We start from the raw sequence: 22,789 nt of genomic DNA, 5'->3' as shown, positions 1-22,789 counted from the left end.
TGTCGATTCACGGTACGTATTTGTTTGATTAATTCACATCTCTAGTTAGTGGTGTGTTGCTCGACAGAATTATGTTCTAATTGTCCATGCACATGCCGCTTTTAAGTTAACATAATAATTTAATCCGATGTGTGTGGCGCAAAATGGAAGACCGATCTAATGGTGGATGGTGGATGTAATTGCCGTCGTCGTTGAAAGAGCGATTAATTATTTTCGTCGGTTGCTTGCCGGTGCAACATCCGCGGTCCGATAACGCGTTCAATCTTGCAGAGGTGCATCGGTTAATTCCATAATTTTATTCGAAACGTATGGCTTTCGCCATTGTTGACGGTTCGAACATGACTCCTCGTGCGCGCGTGACAGAAACGTGTAAAACTTTCAACGATGATAGGAACGATATGTCAGATGATATGAAACTTGAAAATTTTAGTCTGAGACGAGTGCATCTTTCAGCGCAACGATTTAGGCATCATGCTATGTGCTTGTGCTCATTTTTTATACATGTATAATGTATATACAGGGTGGCCTGCGGTGGCCCATTTTAAAAGATGCAGGCAAATATCTCGAAAAATATGAAACATACGGAAAAACGTTTCGGACAAAAGTTGTTTGGTTCGAAGGGGGACATAAGATGGTGTCATTGGTTTGACCTTGGATGGTCGTTTAAAGCTCACGTGAACGACACCTTTAATTTCTTAAATGGAAACCCCTATTTTTCAATGCATATTCTTGTAGCTTATGTCGAAAGCTTTTCAAAACACTATAAGAAAGTATTTTTTTATCAAGTATTTTTTGAGTTATGAGGCTTGAAAGTTCTAGTATTTTGACATAAAATACAAAATATCTTGTAAAACATTAAGTTTTCGGTAATGTTACCTTAATATTTTTGTGCACAGAATAATGAGACAAATCAATTGGTATGAAAAAAAGGCATCGATCCTTTAAGAAAAAATATGTAATTTGCAACACGCATCTGCATACTTTTTTTTAAAAGCAACCTTGTCTTTTTTCATACCAATTGATTCGTCTCATTATTCTATTATTATAGTTGAACCAACCATATAATTCGCATTATTAAAATAACTATAAAAATATAGTTGGCATCAAAAATAAAAATTATAGCGAAATTGTGATAACTATACAACTGTATTTTTCGCTCATTTTTCGTTATACGTTCTAGTGCAAATAAATCTCTTGTTGACGAAGATGACTTTCGACTTGCGGAGCCCGTAACACACGCCGTCGAGACGACAACAGTTGCGGTTAAATGCCTGACACCCGGTGGCCGTGCCGGTCCCCGCCGCCCATCGAAATTTGGCTTCGCGTAACTCTTTCGGCTCCATACGACTCTCGCGAAAGGGGGTGGAAGGACTCCTCTCCAGGACTCTCTCTCTTTCTCTCTCGTCCGTGGCGCTTCGAGGGCGAACTCAGTTATTTAATTAAAACCGGATTACAGCGTGGCGGTGCCACGCCGCCGTTACAAGTGCCTACCGTACATCTGTAACCACCGGCGCCATCGATATATACTAATTGCTCTATCCGGATTAAAACGCGCGTAAATACTGCATCGCCACCGCCGGGCTAATTACCCGCAGCTTGTAGGTATTTCGCCGGAGTTGAATGGCGGTGAATTTTTGACAGCCGCGCGAAATCCGAGACAGGCATATGCAAAAAATCGACGGGCACCAGCGAATTCGCCCGAATTCGTGAAATAGACTCGTCGTCCTACCGGGGCAATATCGAAAAATTGTTACTTATTACCCGAGCCACACATTCATTGATTGTCATTTACAGTAACAGCTCCGATATTATACCTGATGGTTCAAAATATGAGCTAAATCTGCTGAGTTAATGTTTGTTCCATTTTTACGATTTTTAAATGATTCCTAAAGAGAAAATTAATCGGAGCTTTTTAGAATTTAGAGTTTTAAATTGTGAATTATATTACGTACATGCGTGCCAAGATTTGCGATTAAAATGTTACAATAATAGGATAATTTGAAAGTTACATATTCTTGCTGGATATATGAAACAATGATCGTATATTGATTTGACTATATTTTTTTCTGTATGAGCGTTACGATTATTTTAACTTACTTTGTACAAATTTTATTATAAAGGATTGTGTCTATACGTTGTCTACTTACTTGTCAAAATTCATATCGTAGTTACTAGAAGAAAAGGATGATTCGCGATGTTGTGAGGCTCGAAAATCCAGATCGGCTTCCATCCCCGCCGACGCGCGACGCGGCGAGCGGCGCTTCACCCCTTCGCAAGCGCGGCGCGCCTCGCTGCCGCCCTTCGAGTCCGCGTTGATGTTCTCTATTAAATCAAAGAGGCATTCAGATGGCGGCCGATGCGCCAGGAATCCAAATCGGGGCCATAAACCCCCGAAAGGCAGCGCTCGAACTGCAGCCAAATATCTCTCGCCCCCGCCATTACGCGGCCGTCGTCCGCGCGACTGCCAGTGTGCTCCGCAATCTCGAAAGCAAATTCTTTCCTTCGATTCAGAGAACAACCAGCTATATGAGGCATTCTCATTCGCTGGTAATGGATACGTGGATTTCGACGTAGTTATTCCTGCTAACCGGCATTATAGAAATGTTAATCGAACGTACTCTCTGACACGTGACTTGGCGATTATTACGAAACATCGCAGCTCGCGATTATTTTTTCAATCGAGACTCGTCTGCGACTCTCGGCGAGAGAGAGGGTGTCCCTTTCAATAAAGGCAGGAAAACGGAATATCGAGTACAGTAAACGGGCGCGGACATAAATTTGCGAGCGCATCTAATTGAAAGGGGAAAAGAAGAAGAACGGAGTTTACGCAGACGCTCCGCTTCGAAGGACAAAGAGGAGGAGAAGGAGAAGGAGGCATGCTGCACACGGCCGGAGATAGAAATACGAGTTGTAAGATGGGAAGTATCGAGAGAGAGAGAGAGAGAGAGAGAGAGAGAGAGAGAGAGAGAGAGAGAGAGAGAGAAGGGAAGACGGAGGGCGACGTGTTTGCCGGACCGCTCCGTGGGATATGTTAAACTGCTCGAGAATGTGTCGGCATTCCCCGGATAAACGACGAGAGAACGCGCGTGGCGCGGCCCGGAAACGAGATTCCATAAAAGAGAAGCGCCCGTGCGAATTTCAAGTATTAGATCGCGCCGCGCGATGCTTTTTGCTCCACGCTCTACTGTTCAGTCCATGTTGCGATGTTGCGAAATTGCCTCGCAATATCTTTTCGCGAGATATTATTGCTTCGCAGCAATACGCTTTATTCTCTCTAAATCTCATAAAGTGATTTTGCCACTAATATTTTAGAGTGATTGCGATTGTCACTCTAATTTGAGTAAATAAGGGCACTCGTAAGGTAGGAGTGAATTTTTTCACTCAAATTTTTAGAGCGGCTACTCTACCGAAGTGATACAATCTCTAAAGTTATAGTGAATCACGTACACTATAAAGATCGAATGATAAATGATTCTAACAGAGTAAAATTTGCCACTCGAAATTGTAGAGTGACATAATTCACTCCTATTGACACTGATCTACTGCGCTCGAAAAGAGTGCTTTTTCAAATGAAGTGCGACTGCACTCCAACTTATAGAGTGCAATTTTACTCTTTTTTAGAGTGGCGAATCGCTCGAAGTGCACAGGCTCAATTTTCACTTTTCGTTACACTTGCATTTCACTCGTTTTGAGTGATATTTCACTCTTCGACTTTTCGAGAGTTGCGTACTCCTGAAACTTCACTTGATCGTCTTATTTTTTATCTTAAAAATACAACGCTCAAATAACTATTGTCATTAAGTTACTTTGATTTTTACTATGCATTATTGTTATAATTTTATGGACAAACGTAATTAAATTTGTTAAAATTAACGAGACACAAATATCTTTGTCTCGATATAACCAAGATCGATAATACTACATTTCTTATTCGTCGCATCTCATTATCGATACATTATAAGCATTGAATTACGATCATTGAGTACACATAATTAAATACCGTACCTCCGAATAGACGTCGATCTATGAAAGTATACCCGGTTGTTCTATTTCTCCAGAAATGGAGATGATCGACGTTTAATTCGATTGATTGGCAATAGTTCACGTTCGCGTCGGATGGAATTAGTGAGCTGAGAATATTGAATCAATTACTTGGGTCGTCATTTCTCTTCCTCTCGCTGTTGCAAATGACAAACGTATTCTCACACGAACAAAATACAATTGTGTGATAACTTGATCCGCTTGATCGTATTAAATTCATCTAAATTTACATCGAAAACTAATATAATCTGAATCCAATATTAATATATTCTCTTGGATTTTAATTAAATACTATAAAGACGTTTATCTCTTTTATTGTGTGCGCAGAAAATAAATAAGTTTTCTAATTTAAATTGTAAAGAAAAGGACACAAAGTTAACCTCGGACTATAGTTAATCGACACATTGATTATAAAAAGATGATTATAATTCATAAGAGAAAATAAATGCATTAAATATTTTTGGAACATCATAAATATGTTATTATTTTGTTATTCAAGAAAGATATTTAATTTCTAATATCCACGGTTCGTCGATCAACCATGTGCAGCTCTTTCCCCTAATTCACAAAGGCGTAACGCTTTTGGCTCCGAAAGAAGCTCGTCGTGACCTTATCGCCGTTATTATCAACGGTCGTTGGAACGTCAAAGGGAGTGATTCGCGTTTAAGGACCTCCGTCTGCTGACATAATTAACGGAAGCAACGTCGTTTTCTCGCGAAGTGGTTCGCGGGAGGGTTTGCGAAAATAAAAAGAGGATTCCAAGGAAGAGAAGGAAGGAAAAAGAGATGTCAACAGCTGACTAAGCCGCGGTTCTTTCTCGGTATCTCCATCTCATTCGTTCTCCCGCGCGGTGCGCCCTCCATTCTTGTCGCCTTTTCAGTATCTGTACTCCAACGTCTTATCGCACTCGCCTCGTTCCCGTAAAATGTTTTCACTTCTGAGAAATTCTCGAAAACGCATGATAGCATTTTCCAACTCTTTCTCTCGCTCTTTTCGGAAATTATTTTCGCATTGCTGACACACGAGCGTATGGATTAATTGGAGAAACGTGATATCTGTCGTAATATTTCTCTGACGATCGCAGCTTTCACGCTTCTCGCGTCAATTCTAGAATAAAAAGGCCAAAAACGTGCAGGAGCGTATCAAAAAGTTAGTCGTTGAAAAAGCAGTGTTCAACTTTTAAATATTACCTCTTCATAAATGACTTGAATGTTAGTTTAATTTTTTTTATTTTTGATTATTTATCTTTTTTTGCTCTTTTTAGTACATTTCCCGAGCTGATAAAATTTTATTTTACCCTAAAATTTTGGAATAGCCAATAGAAATATTTCGAACGTAAGGAGCTAAAAACTTACAGGAACCGCAAAGAGACTGAGATTCTTCAGTTCTCACGACCGCCGGAATTTCGCTCGCCCTCGATTTCTTTCGTCGCGAGTCTTTTCTTTCGATTAAAGGACAATGCCTTTCGTCTTTCGTCGCTATCCCAGCGTTCTCTCGCGAGGCTATCTCTCCAGCCGTGACCATAACTGCGCCATCATTTACACTTAGTCCCCTTTAGAGCGGCACCGGGGTGGCCCCCGAGATAGAGCGGTCGCGTATCTTTAATTAAAAGAGGCGCTCACCATCTACTTACCCCGACGCCGAAATAAAAAGACGCGACCGTGTGTACAGGCGGAGGGGGGGGAAGTGTCGCGATATTAAAGCACCGCGCGCGCGAGCCTGAAAGGCTTGGGGTAAATAAAGATGTTACACCGTTCTTAACGGCCAATCGTCGGTGGAGATAAGATCCCGCGCGCCCAGCTGATTCGGCGTCTTCTTCTTTCTCATTTAGTCACACAATCGGATTTTCCCATTATCTCTATAGTAGTCATTTAATTTAATCTAAAAAAATATATACACATCGTAAAATGGGGTGAATAAAGTTAGTTTTTAAATTTAGAGAGGTTGATATGTTTGCCCGATGGTTTCTTTGCAACTCGACTGCAGTCCGTATTTTTCACAATTGAATGAAGACAGAAGATATTATGTGTTCATTGTGCTCGTTCAAATCATAAAATTAGATACGAGATTTCGCGTGCATTTCTCTATGTGCATTTGCACAGCGCGAGCGATACTATGTAAACATAAAATACACAAATTACGTTAACTCTTATTGCACGATTCAAGCGCTATGTTAAAAATTTTTATTCTTTTGAAAGAAATTTTTTTATGCAATCTTATTTTATGCTTTTTCTGCATGTATTAATGCTTATGTATTTTGTCAATTATATTATTGAAATATTAAAAATATAATAATATATTAACAAGCTGAATTAGAGCGATAGTGGAATGCATGATAATAAAATAGAGATACGAGAAATAAAGATGAATTTGAAAGGTATCTAACGGAAACTCGTAAAAAGATTATTCTTCTCTAGTCATTAATTATCTTCTTCCGGTTACGCATTGCTTATACAAAGGCGATGTTCAAATAAGGACCGACGAAAACATGTTTTTTTGGATCTAAAGAATATTTTACGTCTTTCTGACTTAAATCGTTCAAGACTTTTCAGCATGGTCATAAATACTCATTTTCTTACACATTTTTAACTTCTGATTCCTATCTCTTGCATCACTAAAAAAAATCTTCGAGACTATCACCTCAGTCATATCCATAGTGTATTCCGACACAAGATTACACTTGATATTCTTCGTGCATCATTAATTAGTAACATTAATTTCAGTTTTGTTGAACTTTTAGTTTTACAATTACGATATTTAATTTAAAAAAATTTATTTTTATCTGGCTTGCCAGTAAATATCCTTAAATAACGACTCGCGTGAAATATAATTTTGTTAATTTTATGTCACAAACGTCTACATATACGTGTTAATAAACATTGTGACATTACGATGTCTTGCTCGAATATCGAGCTTTTTATTTTCTTTTATTCTTTTTTCGGTTACCGAACTATATCGCGTGCTTTTATTTATATTCGCATAAAATGCCGTACTTAATGAGGCTGCTATGCGGACAAAACGCGAAAATTACACAAACGCAATTATAGACACTATATCGAATAATGTCCGCGTTCGCCAGAGGAAATCACGGCGGAATCATCCAATTAACGAAATACCTAATTTTCAATGAAATTCCCATTATACTGCATACGGGAATAAGCTTTAATATTAAAGCATTTTATTAAAACGTAAAATATTAAAACACTGTAATGCATCCAGTGCTCGTCAAATAGCGTCCGTGTTTGTACTGCAAACGTTTCGTGCGCATTTGCAGCTCGGAAACAAATTATATCATTTCCTACCCTGCTTACCGCCGCCGCCGTCGCCGTCGCAATCGGTAAATATTCCACCGTGCGCAGGCAGGAATTTAAAAGTCATCGCCAACCATAGTTGATGACATTTATCGAATATTATAATACTGAGGATATAATGAGAATGAGCGTTATCGCATTATTTTTGTGATTGAAAGAATTTATTATAAAATAAAAATGTGTTCTCTCTTACTCTTTTATTAATATATTATATTAAATTGTAGAGAGATTACGTATCGTATAATTATAGTCAGAGATTGAAAATAAATATAAGTATATACTTTTAATTGATATTGCATAGTTATATACTAATTTTTGAATCTATGATTTTAAAAGCAAAATATTATAAATTATTTTTGCATTTTTTTTTAATTGCAGAAAAGTAGATTTTGTTAAAAAGTCTGATAGTAAATCATTTTTTAGTGAGAAAACTTCGCCTTCTTACACCTATGAATAATAATTATTATGTAAAAAATAAGATAACAAAACAGCCTTGCGTAGAAGTAATAAAATAGATTTCTTTTTTGCGTTGAGGATACCGGAGTATTTGACACATAAACAAGCCATCTACTCTCTTTCCGGAAACCGCGAGAACATCTCGCGAGTCCCGCCGTCTATTTTTACAAGTCGACCCTTGAGGGTCAAGATTTGGAGGACGAGGGATACGCCTATATCTTTGCGTTGTCGACGTAAAACATTTGTCGTGAACAAATCCTCATGGCTACGGACACCACCGGATCGTCTTTTGTCAAAATAAACGAGCCGATTCGCCCTCGAGTTATATTTAAACGATAAAAATTGAAAGATTACAGAGTAATTTGTTTTGTTTTATGTTATTATACTTCTAGAATATTTTATACGTCCAATATTTTAGAGTCGTTTACGTACGTAAGGATAACAGAATCGTAAAAAATTAATGAGAGAGATCAAAACAAATTCTTCAAATACCATTCGATAGCTTCGAGTTGTTCGCAATTATTGTTTCGCAAGTTTCTCTTTGTTTTTTGAAAAGACGTCATTTGACGTTATCGTCGGAAAATAGCGGCAGATGTGGGCACTCAGCAGCACGTTTATTTTCGTACGCTCCTACGGAATTCGTGTCAGGAAGTAATATTTTTTCCTGATTCATATTTTTCTTCCCATTTCTTGTATGTAGTACATACAATCGGCATTGATAACAATCAAGATGCGATCATAAATTGAAACATTACTTTGTATGATCGGTAGATATGATTCATAGATAATAAAATAATATTAGAATTATGCAAAAGTAGTTAGTTTGCGACAGTGATTATTATTCTCCATAAGATTTTCGCAAAATAATTACAATTAATTTATTATATAATATTTCACATACAAATAACATGTCAATTAACAAAGATAAGCGAAAAGACAAGAGAGAGAGAGAGAGTACGACTTCTAGTTAAAAATTTATTGCTAAAGTAGTATCTATAACCAGGCAACCGACATGACGTAATCGAGAGATCTCATTAAAAAGCAAAAACGCATTGAAAATTACAGCGGCGCGCTGATTAAAGCTTTCGAGAGCTTTCCGGCTGGCGTGTTTATCACCGGAAGGAAAACGCGTTTTTAAACGTGATAATTCGATTTATCACTCGCGTCCTGACATCGATATCGTCGTATAAGCAGACATGCCTGCCTAACTAGATTTTCGCGATAGATCGCTCGTTAATCTATCCAATCTATTTATAGCCGTTTGCAGCAGACGAAGAGCGATTTATTATTACAGATGGAATTGCAATTGAGAGATTTCATCGTGTGAGTAACGAGACTAATTTTGAAACGACGACAATTTGAGAACTATTTCGAAGTATGGATGAGCACGTAGCTCGAGGCATAATGAATGTGTAAATCATCGCCCGCCCCATTCTTTAATCTTTTTTCTTTAAAAAATATCGTAACTAATTAAGATAAATTTCAATTTCTCACATTATCAGAAAATAATATATATATTTTGTTATTCACATAATTTACTTATATTTAGTTTATAATGACAGATTTTTAATAATTGTTTAGTGAGCACTTTAATTGCGCAAGCAAAAAATGTTCTAAAACCGTATACCTGATTTAACTGATATACAGAATGGTTTATCTAATAAGTGAAGGAGACTCGATCGTAAATGGGTATAAATTCCGAAAGGAATTATCCACAATATAACTGATAAATCTCGTGTCATTTTTTTTTTCAAATCGACTTTCTTCATCTCGTCGTCGCGACATTAATTCCGCCGACTTCCGTTACCCGCGATGTTACCGCGCCTCGCGAGGCGGACCGTGATTATCAATCAGGAATTTCAAAGTGCACGCAAAGTGCATGTACGCATTCACGCGTCGTCAACCTCGCGTTATTTTATCATCGTGGTCTCACAATCAGTAGCGTCTATACGTTCAACGAAACTCGAGGCATCCAATTATGCAAAGTGCATCTAGATGTATTCCTCGCGATAAATCGAGAAGCAACGATCTGCTTCGCGTTTTTTACACATAAAGAGATTCGAAAAATGCTGCGATTCAGATAAGTGGCGATTGATGTAGATACTGAAAGATACTTAAACTTTAATTGAATATATTGGATAGCAAAAGATAAGTAAGTTATATTGCTTTAATTTACTGGAATATTTTATAATTCAATAGAATTAAATATTTTGATGATTTGTATTTGAATTAATGAAATTAGTTAAGATAAATCGATTTGTTGAATCGTCATTTTTCTTGTAAATTGATTATTTTCTAACATTTCTTAAAGAACGGAAAATATAGTATATATATATATATATATATATATATATATATATATATATTCATATCATCCCGCACCGTTATCATTACGGTGTTACGTAAATCAAGGTACAGTTTTAAACGACCGTATAAAGATAGCGCGACACATTGGTAATACGACGTAAACAAAATTCCAAACGTGCTTCTTCGGGCCTGTCGGCTGTCGGCGTAAATTCCAATGCATGACAAACGTTCGATCGTCCCGCTCGGTTTCTTACAAATCGCTTCTAAATAATTCCGCGCGTTATGTCTGGTCGATAAATTCGAATTGCAGTTGTAACGTTATCCGTAAAAGAGCTGAGACACGCTTAGATTTCAACTTAGATTCGACCGTCTCGAGCCGGCTCGGAATAATCGTCGCCGCGCTTTTCCGAAAGTAAAACTCGATTGGCATCTGCCTGACGGACGCATCGCAATCGCGTCGTCCTGGTTCCCGGGCGCTTCCTCATCCGCGCGATAAATATTTACCGTCGTACATAAAGGCTCTCTCATCTCGGCATTCTTCCAGCACGCGGCGACGTTATGAAGCCACCTTGAGATACGGGCGATTAACGCGTAATTAAAATCAACCGGCGGAATCCGGCACGTCGGCACCGCGAACTTTCCCTATAAGTTTATATGCATTTACCTCTCGATGCCTCGATGCCGCCGCGCGCCGTGCCCCGCGCGAACCGCGGGGCGCACAGGCGGCGACAGGCTTTCGCAATTAATTATGCATTCCTCGTCGGAGTGCGTCTGGTCTGGCCGCACGGACTACGGAGCGACGGCTCCGAGACAGAAGTATCCCGCTGGATTACCGCGGGCACGCGGCCGTTTGCGCCGCGCTTTTTCCTTCGCCCATCTTCTGCCGCCCCCCCCCCCTCTTTCCATCCCTCTTCTCCTCGGCTGCCTTTCCGCCTTTCGTGCCTCTTCTTCTTTTTTCTCCTCCTCCCTCTCCCCTTTTATTCGCCGTTTTACGGGGCAATAAATTGCGAGTAAACGAGCCGGACCGCGTTGACCTACGACGGTGGTTTTCGTTTCGCGGCTCGTTTCTGGGCTTAATGCGACGCGCGCGTCCCGACGGCGAGGACGACGCGAAAAGTAATTACGACGCGAGTTGAATACTTTTTAAATCGCGTTAGCCGACGTCTTCCAAGAGGCGCGGCGCCGGTGATCCCATTCCTCGAGCGCACGCGCTGGCTAAATCCTCACTTTCTGAGGACATCAAAGGCATCCCTTAAATGCGTTTAATTGTCAAATAAGAGGGGATTTTTTCCTTTCTTTTCCGCTTTCCTTTTTACTGAAAATTATTTCACCGACAATACTTTCCATTGACGCACAAGAACGATATACGAGTACGTTGCCGTAATAACACTTATTTCTGTTTGAAATATTTAAAAGAAATTTGGAAGAATTGTTTTAAGTAATTTGGAGCAGTTACTGCCTAAAGTATCTTTTTATTACTTAAATTGCTATTGAATTATAATGAAAAAAGAGCAACTTAAGAGACATGAAAAAGATTATTATCTTTTGTGATATTTTACGAACTTTACGAAGTATTAATACAATTGATAAATAATTTTCAAATTTAACCATATAATTGACATCAGCTCGTTCTGTAAAGTCTGTAAATTCGACATTATCTTAGTAGGTATCAAATAAAGCTATTCTAATCGTAATTTGAATTTTTTTTATTTCAGGCAAGAAGAAATTCCCCTCGGATCCATCTTGCTGTCCGATTTGCGGAGTGACAGTGAGACCTCAAGAACTGGAGCAACATTTCGCGCAGGAGCTCGATCGATTGTACAAGGTCTCCTCGGCGTCTTCAAGACCTCGACCCTCGAGGTCGACCTTACCGCCGACGCATCCCCAAGATCATCCCCATGGCCCGATGCTGCACGCCCCATCGGCGGCGGACGGCACCCCTCAGGGTAGATGGGAGACATACAAAAGGATCAAGGCCAATAGACAAGTAACGTATTCGTTATTTCCTGTTTAACCCTTTGTTACACAAATTTTTGTTTGCTTTTAATATATGGCGGTTTTTGGGGTTGCTAATTACACACACAAAGCTAAAATCGATAAATAAATTAAAATAAGAGATTCAGTATGGCAGTCAAGTTGAACAAAATTAACTATAACTAATTGTAAGAACCAGCGCAGTAAATGATGCGCGAAAGTTTTTTTAATATTTTTATTTTACATAGTTTACATAGTTTTATTTATATTTTTATTTTACTTTTTGCAAGGATTTCTTTACAGTTATTTAGATGCATAGCATCAAAAATGAAATCGAATCGATTTCATTAGGTGTAGGGGGGGATTTTACTACTCCAGCCGGAGCTGTGTTTCAAATCTGGCAAATCTAGTCGGCACGCAGTCAAAGGTTGGAAAAAATATGTAAAATAAAAATATAAATAAAACTTTTGCGCATCATTTACCGCGCTGGTTCTTATTGTTAGTTAACCCGGTTTATTCGTACGAATTTTTCATTGGAACCTATACTTCGAATTTTAACTATGATTTATTTATGTATAAAATTTTATACGTAAGAATTTTTCCTTTTATTTCAAATCTGTAGTCAAAATTTGAAAATGACCGGATCCAATATCGAAGAAATTTTTGCTGCTTTTTAATGAAAAAGTCTAATATAAATAAAAAAATATAAATATACCGCAAAAATGTAAGTTCAATATAAATAATTTATCAAAATTCTTATAAGAGAAATCTCGCAAAGTATCAAATTCCGCTTGTAATAAATTTTTAATTTTAGAAGTGATAAATAAATTTAGAAATTATCAGTGAAAAGCCAAACAACGCCGCGGAAAAATAATTACATATTTATTCGGTTTATATACAAGTCTTAGGAACGTAACGATACCATGTATATAATTGTGCACCATCAAGGGACGAAAGTAGCGTTTTTCAGACGAGAGTGTGAAGTTTGCCGTCCTCGCTTTCGGCTCGGGCGGCAAATCACACGAGGCCTGAAAAAGCTTTCGACCCGAATTGTACACGATATTTTTCACAATACCTTTACGGAAAGTTCGACTTCCATGCCTAAAGAGAGGCCAATTTCACGCCAGGGCTTATACTTTCCTCCCTAGGGAATAAAATTGGTATACTTTCCACTCGGCTAGCGGGCGGAAAGTATTAATTTTGTTCCCTAGGGAGGAAAGTAAGCCCTGGCGTGAAAGTGGCCACTTTCGCCCCTCTCTACAGGCATGGAAAGTCGAACTTAACGTGGAGGTGTTGTGAAAAATATGTTACACAAATCAATTATGAAATACGTAAAAACATAGAAAAATTGCGAAGAAGTAGATGTTCTCAAATAGGGACAACAAACGGTTAATCGCGCGTAAAGTTCTCTCTCTCTCTTGAAGCAAATTGGGGGATTTCGACGAGATACGAAACGTGATGATTACTGCAATGATTATAATATATGCGTGTTGTTTTTTTTTTTATACGCAGGCCAGAATACGCGTTAAGAATCGAAAGCGAAAAGCGGACGAGGCGTCCTGTCCGGTTTGCAGCGAGAGGCTGTCGGGCACCCCGGAGGAATTGAACCAACACGTCGACCGATGCCTGAACAAGCAGAACAACGGGAACCCGGCCGGGCAGAACGCGAATAACGTCGACGAGGAGGAAGTCGACGTCGAGGGCGACCCCGAGTACGAGGAGTACGAATGGGCCGGCCAGACAAGAGTGCGCGCCACTTCCATGCTCGTCGGTGGGTTCTCCGGTAAGTCCATTTGCGGCGCTAAATTACACGCGCATTTATTATGTCACGCGCAGAATTGTGCAAATATTTGTATTAAATTTGCGGTTATTAACCACGTATAATGCACGACTTTATATTTACCTAAAAACGTCAGATTAATAGGACGTTAAATATATATTTATATGGGAAAGCGCAAAATAAATGTGCGCTCGATAATTACGAATTGTACGACAGATGTCATAATCGTATATTTATTTAGTTTGCCTTTCGAAATAAAAAAAAAACATTTCGTATCGTTTGAGATTACCTAATGTAGAGTGACAGTAGAATATGAACTTCCGTAGTAAAAACATACTTTACCCCAATTGCAAATTTAAATACTTTTTATGAAAAATTATTCTGATATTTTATATATATATGCCACAAAAATTTTAAATCTATAAATCCATATATGCATAACTACATTCAACTTTTCTTCTCTAACAATTAATCCAATTCCTTTTACATATCATATTTTTAGAGATATATTTGTGTGGATTATAACAGAATAAAAAAAATCTGACCCAGGATGAAAAAGAAAATTTAATAGTAGTTGTTGGTAATATGTGCCTTTATACTGTTAAATATTGAAGGATGAAATTTAAACCAATGCCTTGAGTTAAATTTGTTATTTTTAACTACCATGTGTGTCGAAATTTATTATTTTAACACAAAACAGTATTGAGTAAGAGCAGTGACGATCCTATAGGAATGGTCAAAAATGACTCAAATTGAGTACAATTCGACTATATGAATTTAACAGTGTAATTTCTCTTCAAGTTTTCACTTTCACGCGTCGTTCCGCATCGAAATGCGCTGAGAGCTCGCCGCTCTTCTGCTTCGCAGCTGCAGGCCTCGCCACTTCCTCGAGCAACCGCGGCGGTGCCAGGGGCGGGGGCGGCAATCACGAGGACGAGGACGTTGATCTGGTGGTCGACGGCGACGACGCCGCCGAGTTCGGGCCCGCCCAGTACTCCGAGGCGGATGTGGTCGCGCCGCGGGTCGACGGCACGCCGCGCGAGCAGAAGGAACGGGACGCGCTTCGCGAGGCCGTCATCTCGCCGAACGCGCCGCACACGCCACAGCAGCTGACCCCGGACTCCGGACTGACGGCACAGGGCCTGGTCGAGGTGAAGCCGGAGCCGGGCGCCGCGACGCCCGTCGCCCAACAGAACGATCCCGACGAGGGTACCTCCGTGTCGCCCAGGAGGGACGGCGACACGCCCGTCGTCGAGGCCCTCCGCGGCCGCATCCGCGAGCTCGAGGCGGAGATGCGCGTGCAACCCTTCAAGTGTCTCATCTGCATGGTGAGTTAATCAATCTCGACGATTGTGAATAAGGTGGGATTTCTGAATTGCGTCTGTGATTCAAGAAACACTCCGGCGTTTAATTTTAGACAGCAGTGAACTTGTAGCGTGACAGTACAAAGTTAAAGTTTAACGTTATTCCGCAGTGCCATTGCAATGGTATACACAGAAAAAAATTAATCTTTAATTTAATCAAAACGAATATAAAGCAAAAACATATAATTTTCTTAAAAGAATTTTATATTTTTGTATTTCAAAAATATTATAATTTAATTTTAATATTATACAATTGTCACATAAAGAGTACAATATGATTATTTTGATAGTGATATCTTTTTCTTCTTGTAACAAAATAAAATTAAACCAACATTATTTGTGTCCACGTAAAGAATAAAAATAAAGATATTCTATAAGTAATAAGAACGTTTTTTTTTTTCTGTGTATACTTGAATTTCGAAATAACGTCGAGGTATAAAAGTAAACGTGATTTTTTACAAATAATATTTTATTAATATTAAACTAGAAAGTGTAATTAAAAATGCACGTACATTAATTCCTAAATTTTTTAAACAAAGAAACGAAATTAAGCTAAAAAATACTGCATGGAATTGAAGTTTTATTGAAATTTTACAGAACAATTTATCGTTTGAATAATACAGTTCACGAAATAAATGAAACGATCGTAATAATAAAAATTAGGTTTCGCTCTCTGACGATTATTTAACAGAAAAAACTGCACCGATTAACTTTCGAACGCTAATACGGCATAAGATTGTAATTGAGTCACTGGTAATTAGTTCATCTTGTATCATATATATAGATAACTCTTTGCTGGTTTTAATATTGTGAAAAATCAAATTGAACATGCGAAAAATAAGCCGGAAAAACGGCGCGCGCTTTATATCGTATTTTATATATTATTACGTTCTTGTATAGTATTACATTATACATATTATTTCATCGCGTTTCGTTCGCGATCTGAAAACGCATGTTTCGCAACTCGTAAATAATTGCGTACAATATATATAAAATGCGCGTAAAATTCGACCGCGTTCCTCCCATCGGCGATATAGCTTGAAATATTTAAATGGCCGAAATAAATTATTCCCTAACGGCGCCGCCCGTATATGAATTAACGAAGTAGCGAAGGAGCATTACGTTATAATATCACTTCTCAGTGTTTCCATCGTCGACGCGATATTACCTGTCCTCCGACTCCGTTATAGGTCTGCGATCAACGCGGAATCACTCTCGCCGCGCGAGATAAGACGGATGCGATCTCGCTCGTAACGTGCAATGGTGGCAGTAAAACGCTAAATGTGTATCGGATCCCGCGGTCGTTATCGGCTCGGGGATAAACGGCGGGCGTATATATTTGCCGATCCTGGGAGGAATGCCGCTTACGTAAAGGCCGCGAGTATAACGATCGCTTTAATTCATCTCGTGGAAAAACCACTGGGAGAGTGAACGGTCGCTGGAGAAACCGCCGGATCCGACTCCCGATCTCGCGATCGTTAAATCTATCTCGCGTTATCTCGGCCGCGCTGTACCCCCCGCTTCGCATTAATCTAATGAGAAATTAAGATGTGGCTTCACATAATTATTATATTACGATTTATCATCTTGTTTTCCTTTATTCATTTTTTTATAAGTTTTTTTTTATCAACGTTTGACTTATTTTCAATTTGTTTTCCACTTATGTTACGTCAATGTAATTGTGTCCTTAAATTCAATCTCTTATCTATCACCCCTGTTTAATTAATGTAATGGCTGAGAAGATTCAGTGTAGTCGAAACACCAATTTATTTTTGTAGAATATTAAATTAATTATTTAACAATTATCGTTGCTTGTTTATTGGTCTTTTTCATTTAGTATTAAGCTCTCCCCGCCTTTTTTCTTTCGATACGCGATTCATCTCAGAAGTTTCAAGAGCAATTATGTCACCGTACGCTTGCTGATTAGTTAAATTAGCAGTATGATAAGCCCTTGTACGCAATTACAATATTTTTTATATTAACGCATGTAAGAAATTGGAGGTATCGTGGCGTGAGCGAGTTCGCCAATTATTTTATTTACCGAACGCGCGGATTTTCCATTTCCAGGAACAATATAAAAAGCCGGTCACTTCGGTTTGTTGCTGGCACGTACACTGCGAGCAATGCTGGCTGCACACGCTGGTGAGTGTTAATTGTTGATAGCAGCTAGTACGCTTCCAAACTGCCTTATCTTTTAGACAAACACATTTTAAATAATTCAATTAAACTCTTTAAACTTATAACAGTTATAACTCTAGACGTAACATGCAACTCACAAAATATAGCTTAATTCTGTAAATATATTAATACCTAAGTAACCATAATTGCCAGATCGACATCTGAATTTAATTTTCTTTTGCATAAAACTGCAGCATTAATTTGATCGCCGATGAGTATATATATTATATTCATCGAAATTTGTCGAAAGTCGCCTCTGTTCAAAACTATTATCAGTTGTTCTCTACCCAGACAGTACCGTGTCGAAAATCGAGTCATAAAACGTCTTAAAGATGTCTCAAAGATGTCCCGATTTTGGATACGCTTGCTGTCTGGGCTATTCTTCTGACTGTTCTCGAGTTCTGTCCAATGATCACTTTTGGTCTCGAAGCCTGTTGAGAGAAAACGAGGTTTCTTGCCGCTGTTACAGGGTGCGAAGAAACTTTGTCCACAATGCAACATGATAACGTCACCGTCCGATCTGCGGCGCATCTACATGTGAACGAGCCGACTCGACGTCCCTCGGGAGTCCGGCGTTCTCTCCCCAGCCAACCCCCGGAGATTCCGGATCGGTCGAGCAGCGTTATCAACGAGCGTTCGACCTCCTGTAAATACTTGTATATTTCTCTGCGTTACGTAAATTAACTCCCTAGTATATGTACGTTTATGCATCTTAGAGCTAGTAAATTAACTCCGTTAGTTCTTAACGATCGCCGACCGAGCGTCCACTCCATCAGAATTACCGACGCAGTTTTGCGCATTAACGATCACGATCGACATAATTCGTCTACACTTACAAACTCGCCGTCCCTTCCGAAAACTGTCAACTTTTCCATTAATTTCGCCGCGCCATTCCGCTATTCGACTTGTTATTGAAATCGCAATGTTATTGCAATATACTAATTGGACGAGTACCGATTCGAGTTCTCGATGATTTTTTACAGCTTCGTTAAAAAAAGGTATGTTCCGTTTTGACGAAATGAATCTTTCAACTTTAATTTTTTTGATACTTAATTGTATATTTTTGCGACAAATGATTTCGTCGCAATTTTTACAAACGAAATGTTTATACAGACAGACATCTGAAATAATTTTTTATTATTGAACAATCATCATATATATTGTAATACACTTCTAATGAACGTGTCGTAGGGATTTTGTGAAATTAGTTTTCTTTTTTTGCAAAATTTCTAGAGAATCCAGAAAAAAACCGGGATATTTGTAGAACGAATAAAAATTATACAATCTTCTTACTAATAATCTTTTTGCAAAATCCTAGATTCTGTTAGTAAAATTGTGAGTTGAAATTTGTATTAATTTATATTTATAAATATGTTAGATATTATATTTATAAATATAGTTATATAAATTTATATTTATATTTATTATTTTTATTTATTCCATTATTTCCAAATATCCAGGCTTTTTATGGATTCCCTAGAAATTTTGCAAAAAAAGAAAAACGAATTACGCGAAATTCCTGCGACATCATCTGGCTTAAACGTATAACAGAGGATCGTTTGTTAAACACGCGACAAAACTGCGAGACGCATCCACGACGTCGTCGGTCCGCGTCGACGAGGGTCGCATCGTACAGTATCTTCGTTTTACAAACGACGAATTAAAGAATCTTAAGATTACGCGAAAGGACGACGCGAGAGAAAGCCGATTGGCTGTGTGAGTCTCTGTTTCTTTTCGACACGAATTATTTGTATACGCGGATCTATGGGTCACGAGTTATAGCGAGGTTTTTCTTCGAACTGCTGCATTTTCCGATCGGCTTTCGACGCGCTCGTCGTATAATTATCAGATCACTTTTAGATCATCGCCAAATCAGTCTCTCGCGATGCACCAGAGCGCGAGCTAATGTAAATACACTAAACGGATCAAGAAGAGAAGTAAATCCCCCGATCGCTGTTCTGTAATCGAAATAAAACGATCATGGAATGTACATTTGTGTGTGCCTGCGTTGTCACGAGTTATTCTTTCTCCCCGGCCAAATCGACGAGATTCAGATATTTTCGTCGGAGAAGAAGATACAGCAGGTACGTATTGATATTTATTATCGTTTCTCGGTTGCTAAGTATTCGACATTCAAACAGTTTGATGATTTTTCCATTTTGTAAACTGAGAAAACAGTCGAGAAATGTTAAGAGACATCGCGAGAATACTATTATTTCCTACATCATTTCTTCTTGACACGAAAAATTGCATACATTAATAGGTATACTGCCGGGTGAGCTATTGATATTTCAGACTAATTAGACAAATAATTGAGTTGAGTTTTATAATAATAAGTTAGAAAATCGTAGACAAATTAAAGTCACTAAAATTGATGCAGAAAGTAATACAAAAATGTATGGGAATAATACAAAACTATCGTGCGGATCTACAATGAAGTTCTCCTTTGGGACACGCGGTAGCATTTTTTTAAGAGCGTCTTTTAAATAAGCAAATTTTTCAAGCAAGAGTCAAAAAATTCAGTCGATGCGCGCGCAAGAGAGAGAGAGATAAAGAGAATGGCTCCTAAAAAAAAGACACTGCTATGTTCGAGTTTTGTAAATGTCTAACGTTTAATTTCCGTTCTTTATCTCTTCGAAGGAGCTCTGATCAACGGAAGCGAGAGCGACGGGTAGGGGTCACTGGGGAGATCGAAGAGGTCACCGCGGTGGCGGGTCTCGGAGGAAAAAGGGTCACGCAAAATGGCGCATTGGGGTTTACGAACCCCGAGTAATAGGCAAGGGCGGGCGCAGGTAACGGAGACGGAAGTAGAGATGGCGAAGACGGAAGTGGAGGAGGTGGCGGCGGTGAAAGTGCCGGCGAAGGTGGAGCCCGGATCCGTATGGATCCGTCCATCCCGGGCGGATTTTCCGAGAGGGAGGGAAAGAGTTCGCAGCTCGCTGGGGATGCAGGCGGGGGATGTATACCTTGAGGTGCAAGAGCGACGAAGTCGCGTGGCAAGATGGTGGACTCGGTATGCGAAACTCTTGCGCGAGGGAAAAGAGTGTGTGTCTATGGAGTCCTCACCTACTTCGTTCGAGATGGCTATACCTATAATATAACTGATAACACATTAAATAAATGACAATGTTGTAATCGAGGGAGAAAGTGGACGAAGGGGACGCGTCGTTCGTACTGTTTACAAGCTATCGACTCTGGAGCTTGATCGGTGGTCACGTGGAGACGTGGACGTTACAACCATTAGGAAACCAAACCGTCATTTTTATTAAAATATTGTAAAGACTGCAGTTTCGACCGATCTTTCCGAAAATGTTTAGATGAGCATAATTTTGAAAAACGACAGAACGATATACAGAGGAGAAATTAATTAATAAAAATCTGCGAATGCGGGAATTCGTCTGTGTTATTTATAGTTGTTAGGATCGTTAGCGTTGCTTGACCATCTCTTCTAGTCGAATCGCGCGGACACACGTTGACAGCCCAGCATTTAGGGTTGCTACGCACGCGGAAATCCAGCACCACTCGTCATCCATCGTGCATAGCCATCGTTGTTTACAAAATACTCCTATAAGGCCATTTGCTATAAAGCCAAACCCTTGCCGCGTGCCTCAATAACGTTCCTCAGCCTCGTTCCAATTCTTGCTCCAGTTCTATTGTTCTATTCTTATTTATTCAAGATTAATCTAATTTTTTTGTCCTATTCGATTTGCCATTTCGATGCGATCGCTACGTTTCCTATTTAACACTTTTATCAGCCACTCCCAGTTACCTCCATATATACATATATCTATCTATCTACAAGCGTTCTGGAGAAAGTAGACTGCAGAAACCCGGCTGGCTAGTGCGGATTCACCATCACCGGTAAGAGGCAGTCGATGAAGGAAAATGTCGGCTCTCCGAGGTGGAGGTAAACGGTGGTGGTGGGAACGGAAAAATGGGAGAGAGAGAGAGAGAGAGAGAGAGAGAGAGAGAGAGAGAGAGAGAGAGAGAGAGAGAGAGAGAGAGAGAGAGAGAGAGAGAGAGAGAGAGAGCTAGAGAGCTAGAGAGGAGCATGATTGTGGAAAAGGTTTTCCTGGAAACCCGGGCCGGGCGACATACCTCCCGCGAAAGGTGGGCTCGTAGGTGGAGGCGATGAAAGCTCCGCCTCTCCCTCCATCGCGTCCGCAACGCATTTTCCTACTTACGCGCGAGTTCACGCGCGCGAGAAGTTCGCGCCCCGAAGCTCGTCCGCCCGCAGTCAATCCCGCGGAACGCCGCAAAAGACGCCTCTGCCCTTCTCCCCCTTCCTGTTTCCCCCCTCTCACCCTTCCGAGTCATTGAACTCTATTCCATTCTGCTGCATAGAAATGGAAACGCTCGACGGCGCGCGGCGTTACCGTCGAATTGTCGGCGATACTATGTTGTGGCGATGGCGGAGGGTAATGTCGTAGATATAGACCCATGCGGGAGAAGCGCGGAGATAAAACGTATAGGCGATCTTAATAGCGGCGGATAAGGGACGCATGCAAAACGCAGACAAAGCTCCGAAAGATGTTTAGAAAGAGAAATTGACGTTTTAAATTTCTTAGCGATATCTATTGGAGTTAAATATTTTTTGACGTCGCGATGAAAAATTTATAGATTTATTATTATATTTGGATATATTGTGTGATGCTGCAAATTCTTCATTTCAATAATATCAAGCAGAGTTGTATTAAATATATTCTTTTTCAATTTTCTTAAATGATACTTTTATAGTCTTCTAACGTCGCGTCGCTCAATAATTCAGATTTTGTTATAGAGAATAGAATTAATTAACTCTCTTGAATTAATTAAGGGATACAATAGAAGAAGAGTAGTTTCTTATTATTTCATTCTTTGAAAGGGTTCATATACCACTTGCGCAACGGAATATCTATTGTCGATTGGCAAACGAATTTAAGATACATCATACGGCGTTATTTATTTGACGCATATTAATATAATTTTATGTAACACGTGCATGAAAAGTGGCCCATTGCGCACGCTACACGGAGAAAATTTTATATTAAATTTTACTATGCTGCCGCACCAACTGCGGACCATCAAGACGCCCAAGTTTAAATGCTATAGTCTTATAGTAAAATTACTATGTTCATAGCATTTAATGCTACGATATCATTATAGCATTCAATGCTATAATAATGCTATGATCGTAGCACTAAATGCTATGGACATAGTAATTTTACTATAAGACTATAGCATATAAACTTGTGGGCGTTTTGATGGTCCGCAGTTGGTGCGACAGCATAGTAAAATTTAATATAAAATTTTCTCCGTGTACGCGTGCGTGATAGACAACTTTCCACGCACTTGCAACATAAAATAGGGTGTGCAAGTCGTGCGTAAAGATGAAAATT

At 39.3% G+C, this 22,789-nt stretch overlaps 1 protein-coding gene across 4 annotated transcripts in view; it reads left to right on the top strand.

Moving 5' to 3' along the window:
* LOC143908768 (E3 ubiquitin-protein ligase RNF220) overlaps positions 1 to 19,403 on the top strand; it is a 174,917-nt gene extending 155,514 nt beyond the window's left edge. For all 4 annotated transcript variants that reach the window (XM_077426543.1, XM_077426541.1, XM_077426539.1 and 1 more), the window contains 5 exons: positions 11,831 to 12,102; positions 13,602 to 13,872; positions 14,737 to 15,197; positions 17,301 to 17,375; positions 17,881 to 19,403. In XM_077426543.1, coding sequence (XP_077282669.1) covers positions 11,831 to 12,102; positions 13,602 to 13,872; positions 14,737 to 15,197; positions 17,301 to 17,375; positions 17,881 to 17,952 — 1,151 coding nt within the window. In that variant the 3' untranslated portion in view covers positions 17,953 to 19,403. The remainder of the gene's footprint in view (positions 1 to 11,830; positions 12,103 to 13,601; positions 13,873 to 14,736; positions 15,198 to 17,300; positions 17,376 to 17,880) is intronic.
* Positions 19,404 to 22,789: the final 3,386 nt, after the last annotated feature.

This window comes from Temnothorax americanus, unplaced genomic scaffold (genome assembly GCF_048541705.1).
Source record: "Temnothorax americanus isolate GAGA-0224 unplaced genomic scaffold, ASM4854170v1 Scaffold115, whole genome shotgun sequence".
Taxonomy (NCBI): domain Eukaryota; kingdom Metazoa; phylum Arthropoda; class Insecta; order Hymenoptera; family Formicidae; genus Temnothorax; species Temnothorax americanus.
The sequence above is the reverse complement of the archived record's forward strand: the minus strand, read 5'-3'. Positions and strand labels throughout refer to the sequence as shown.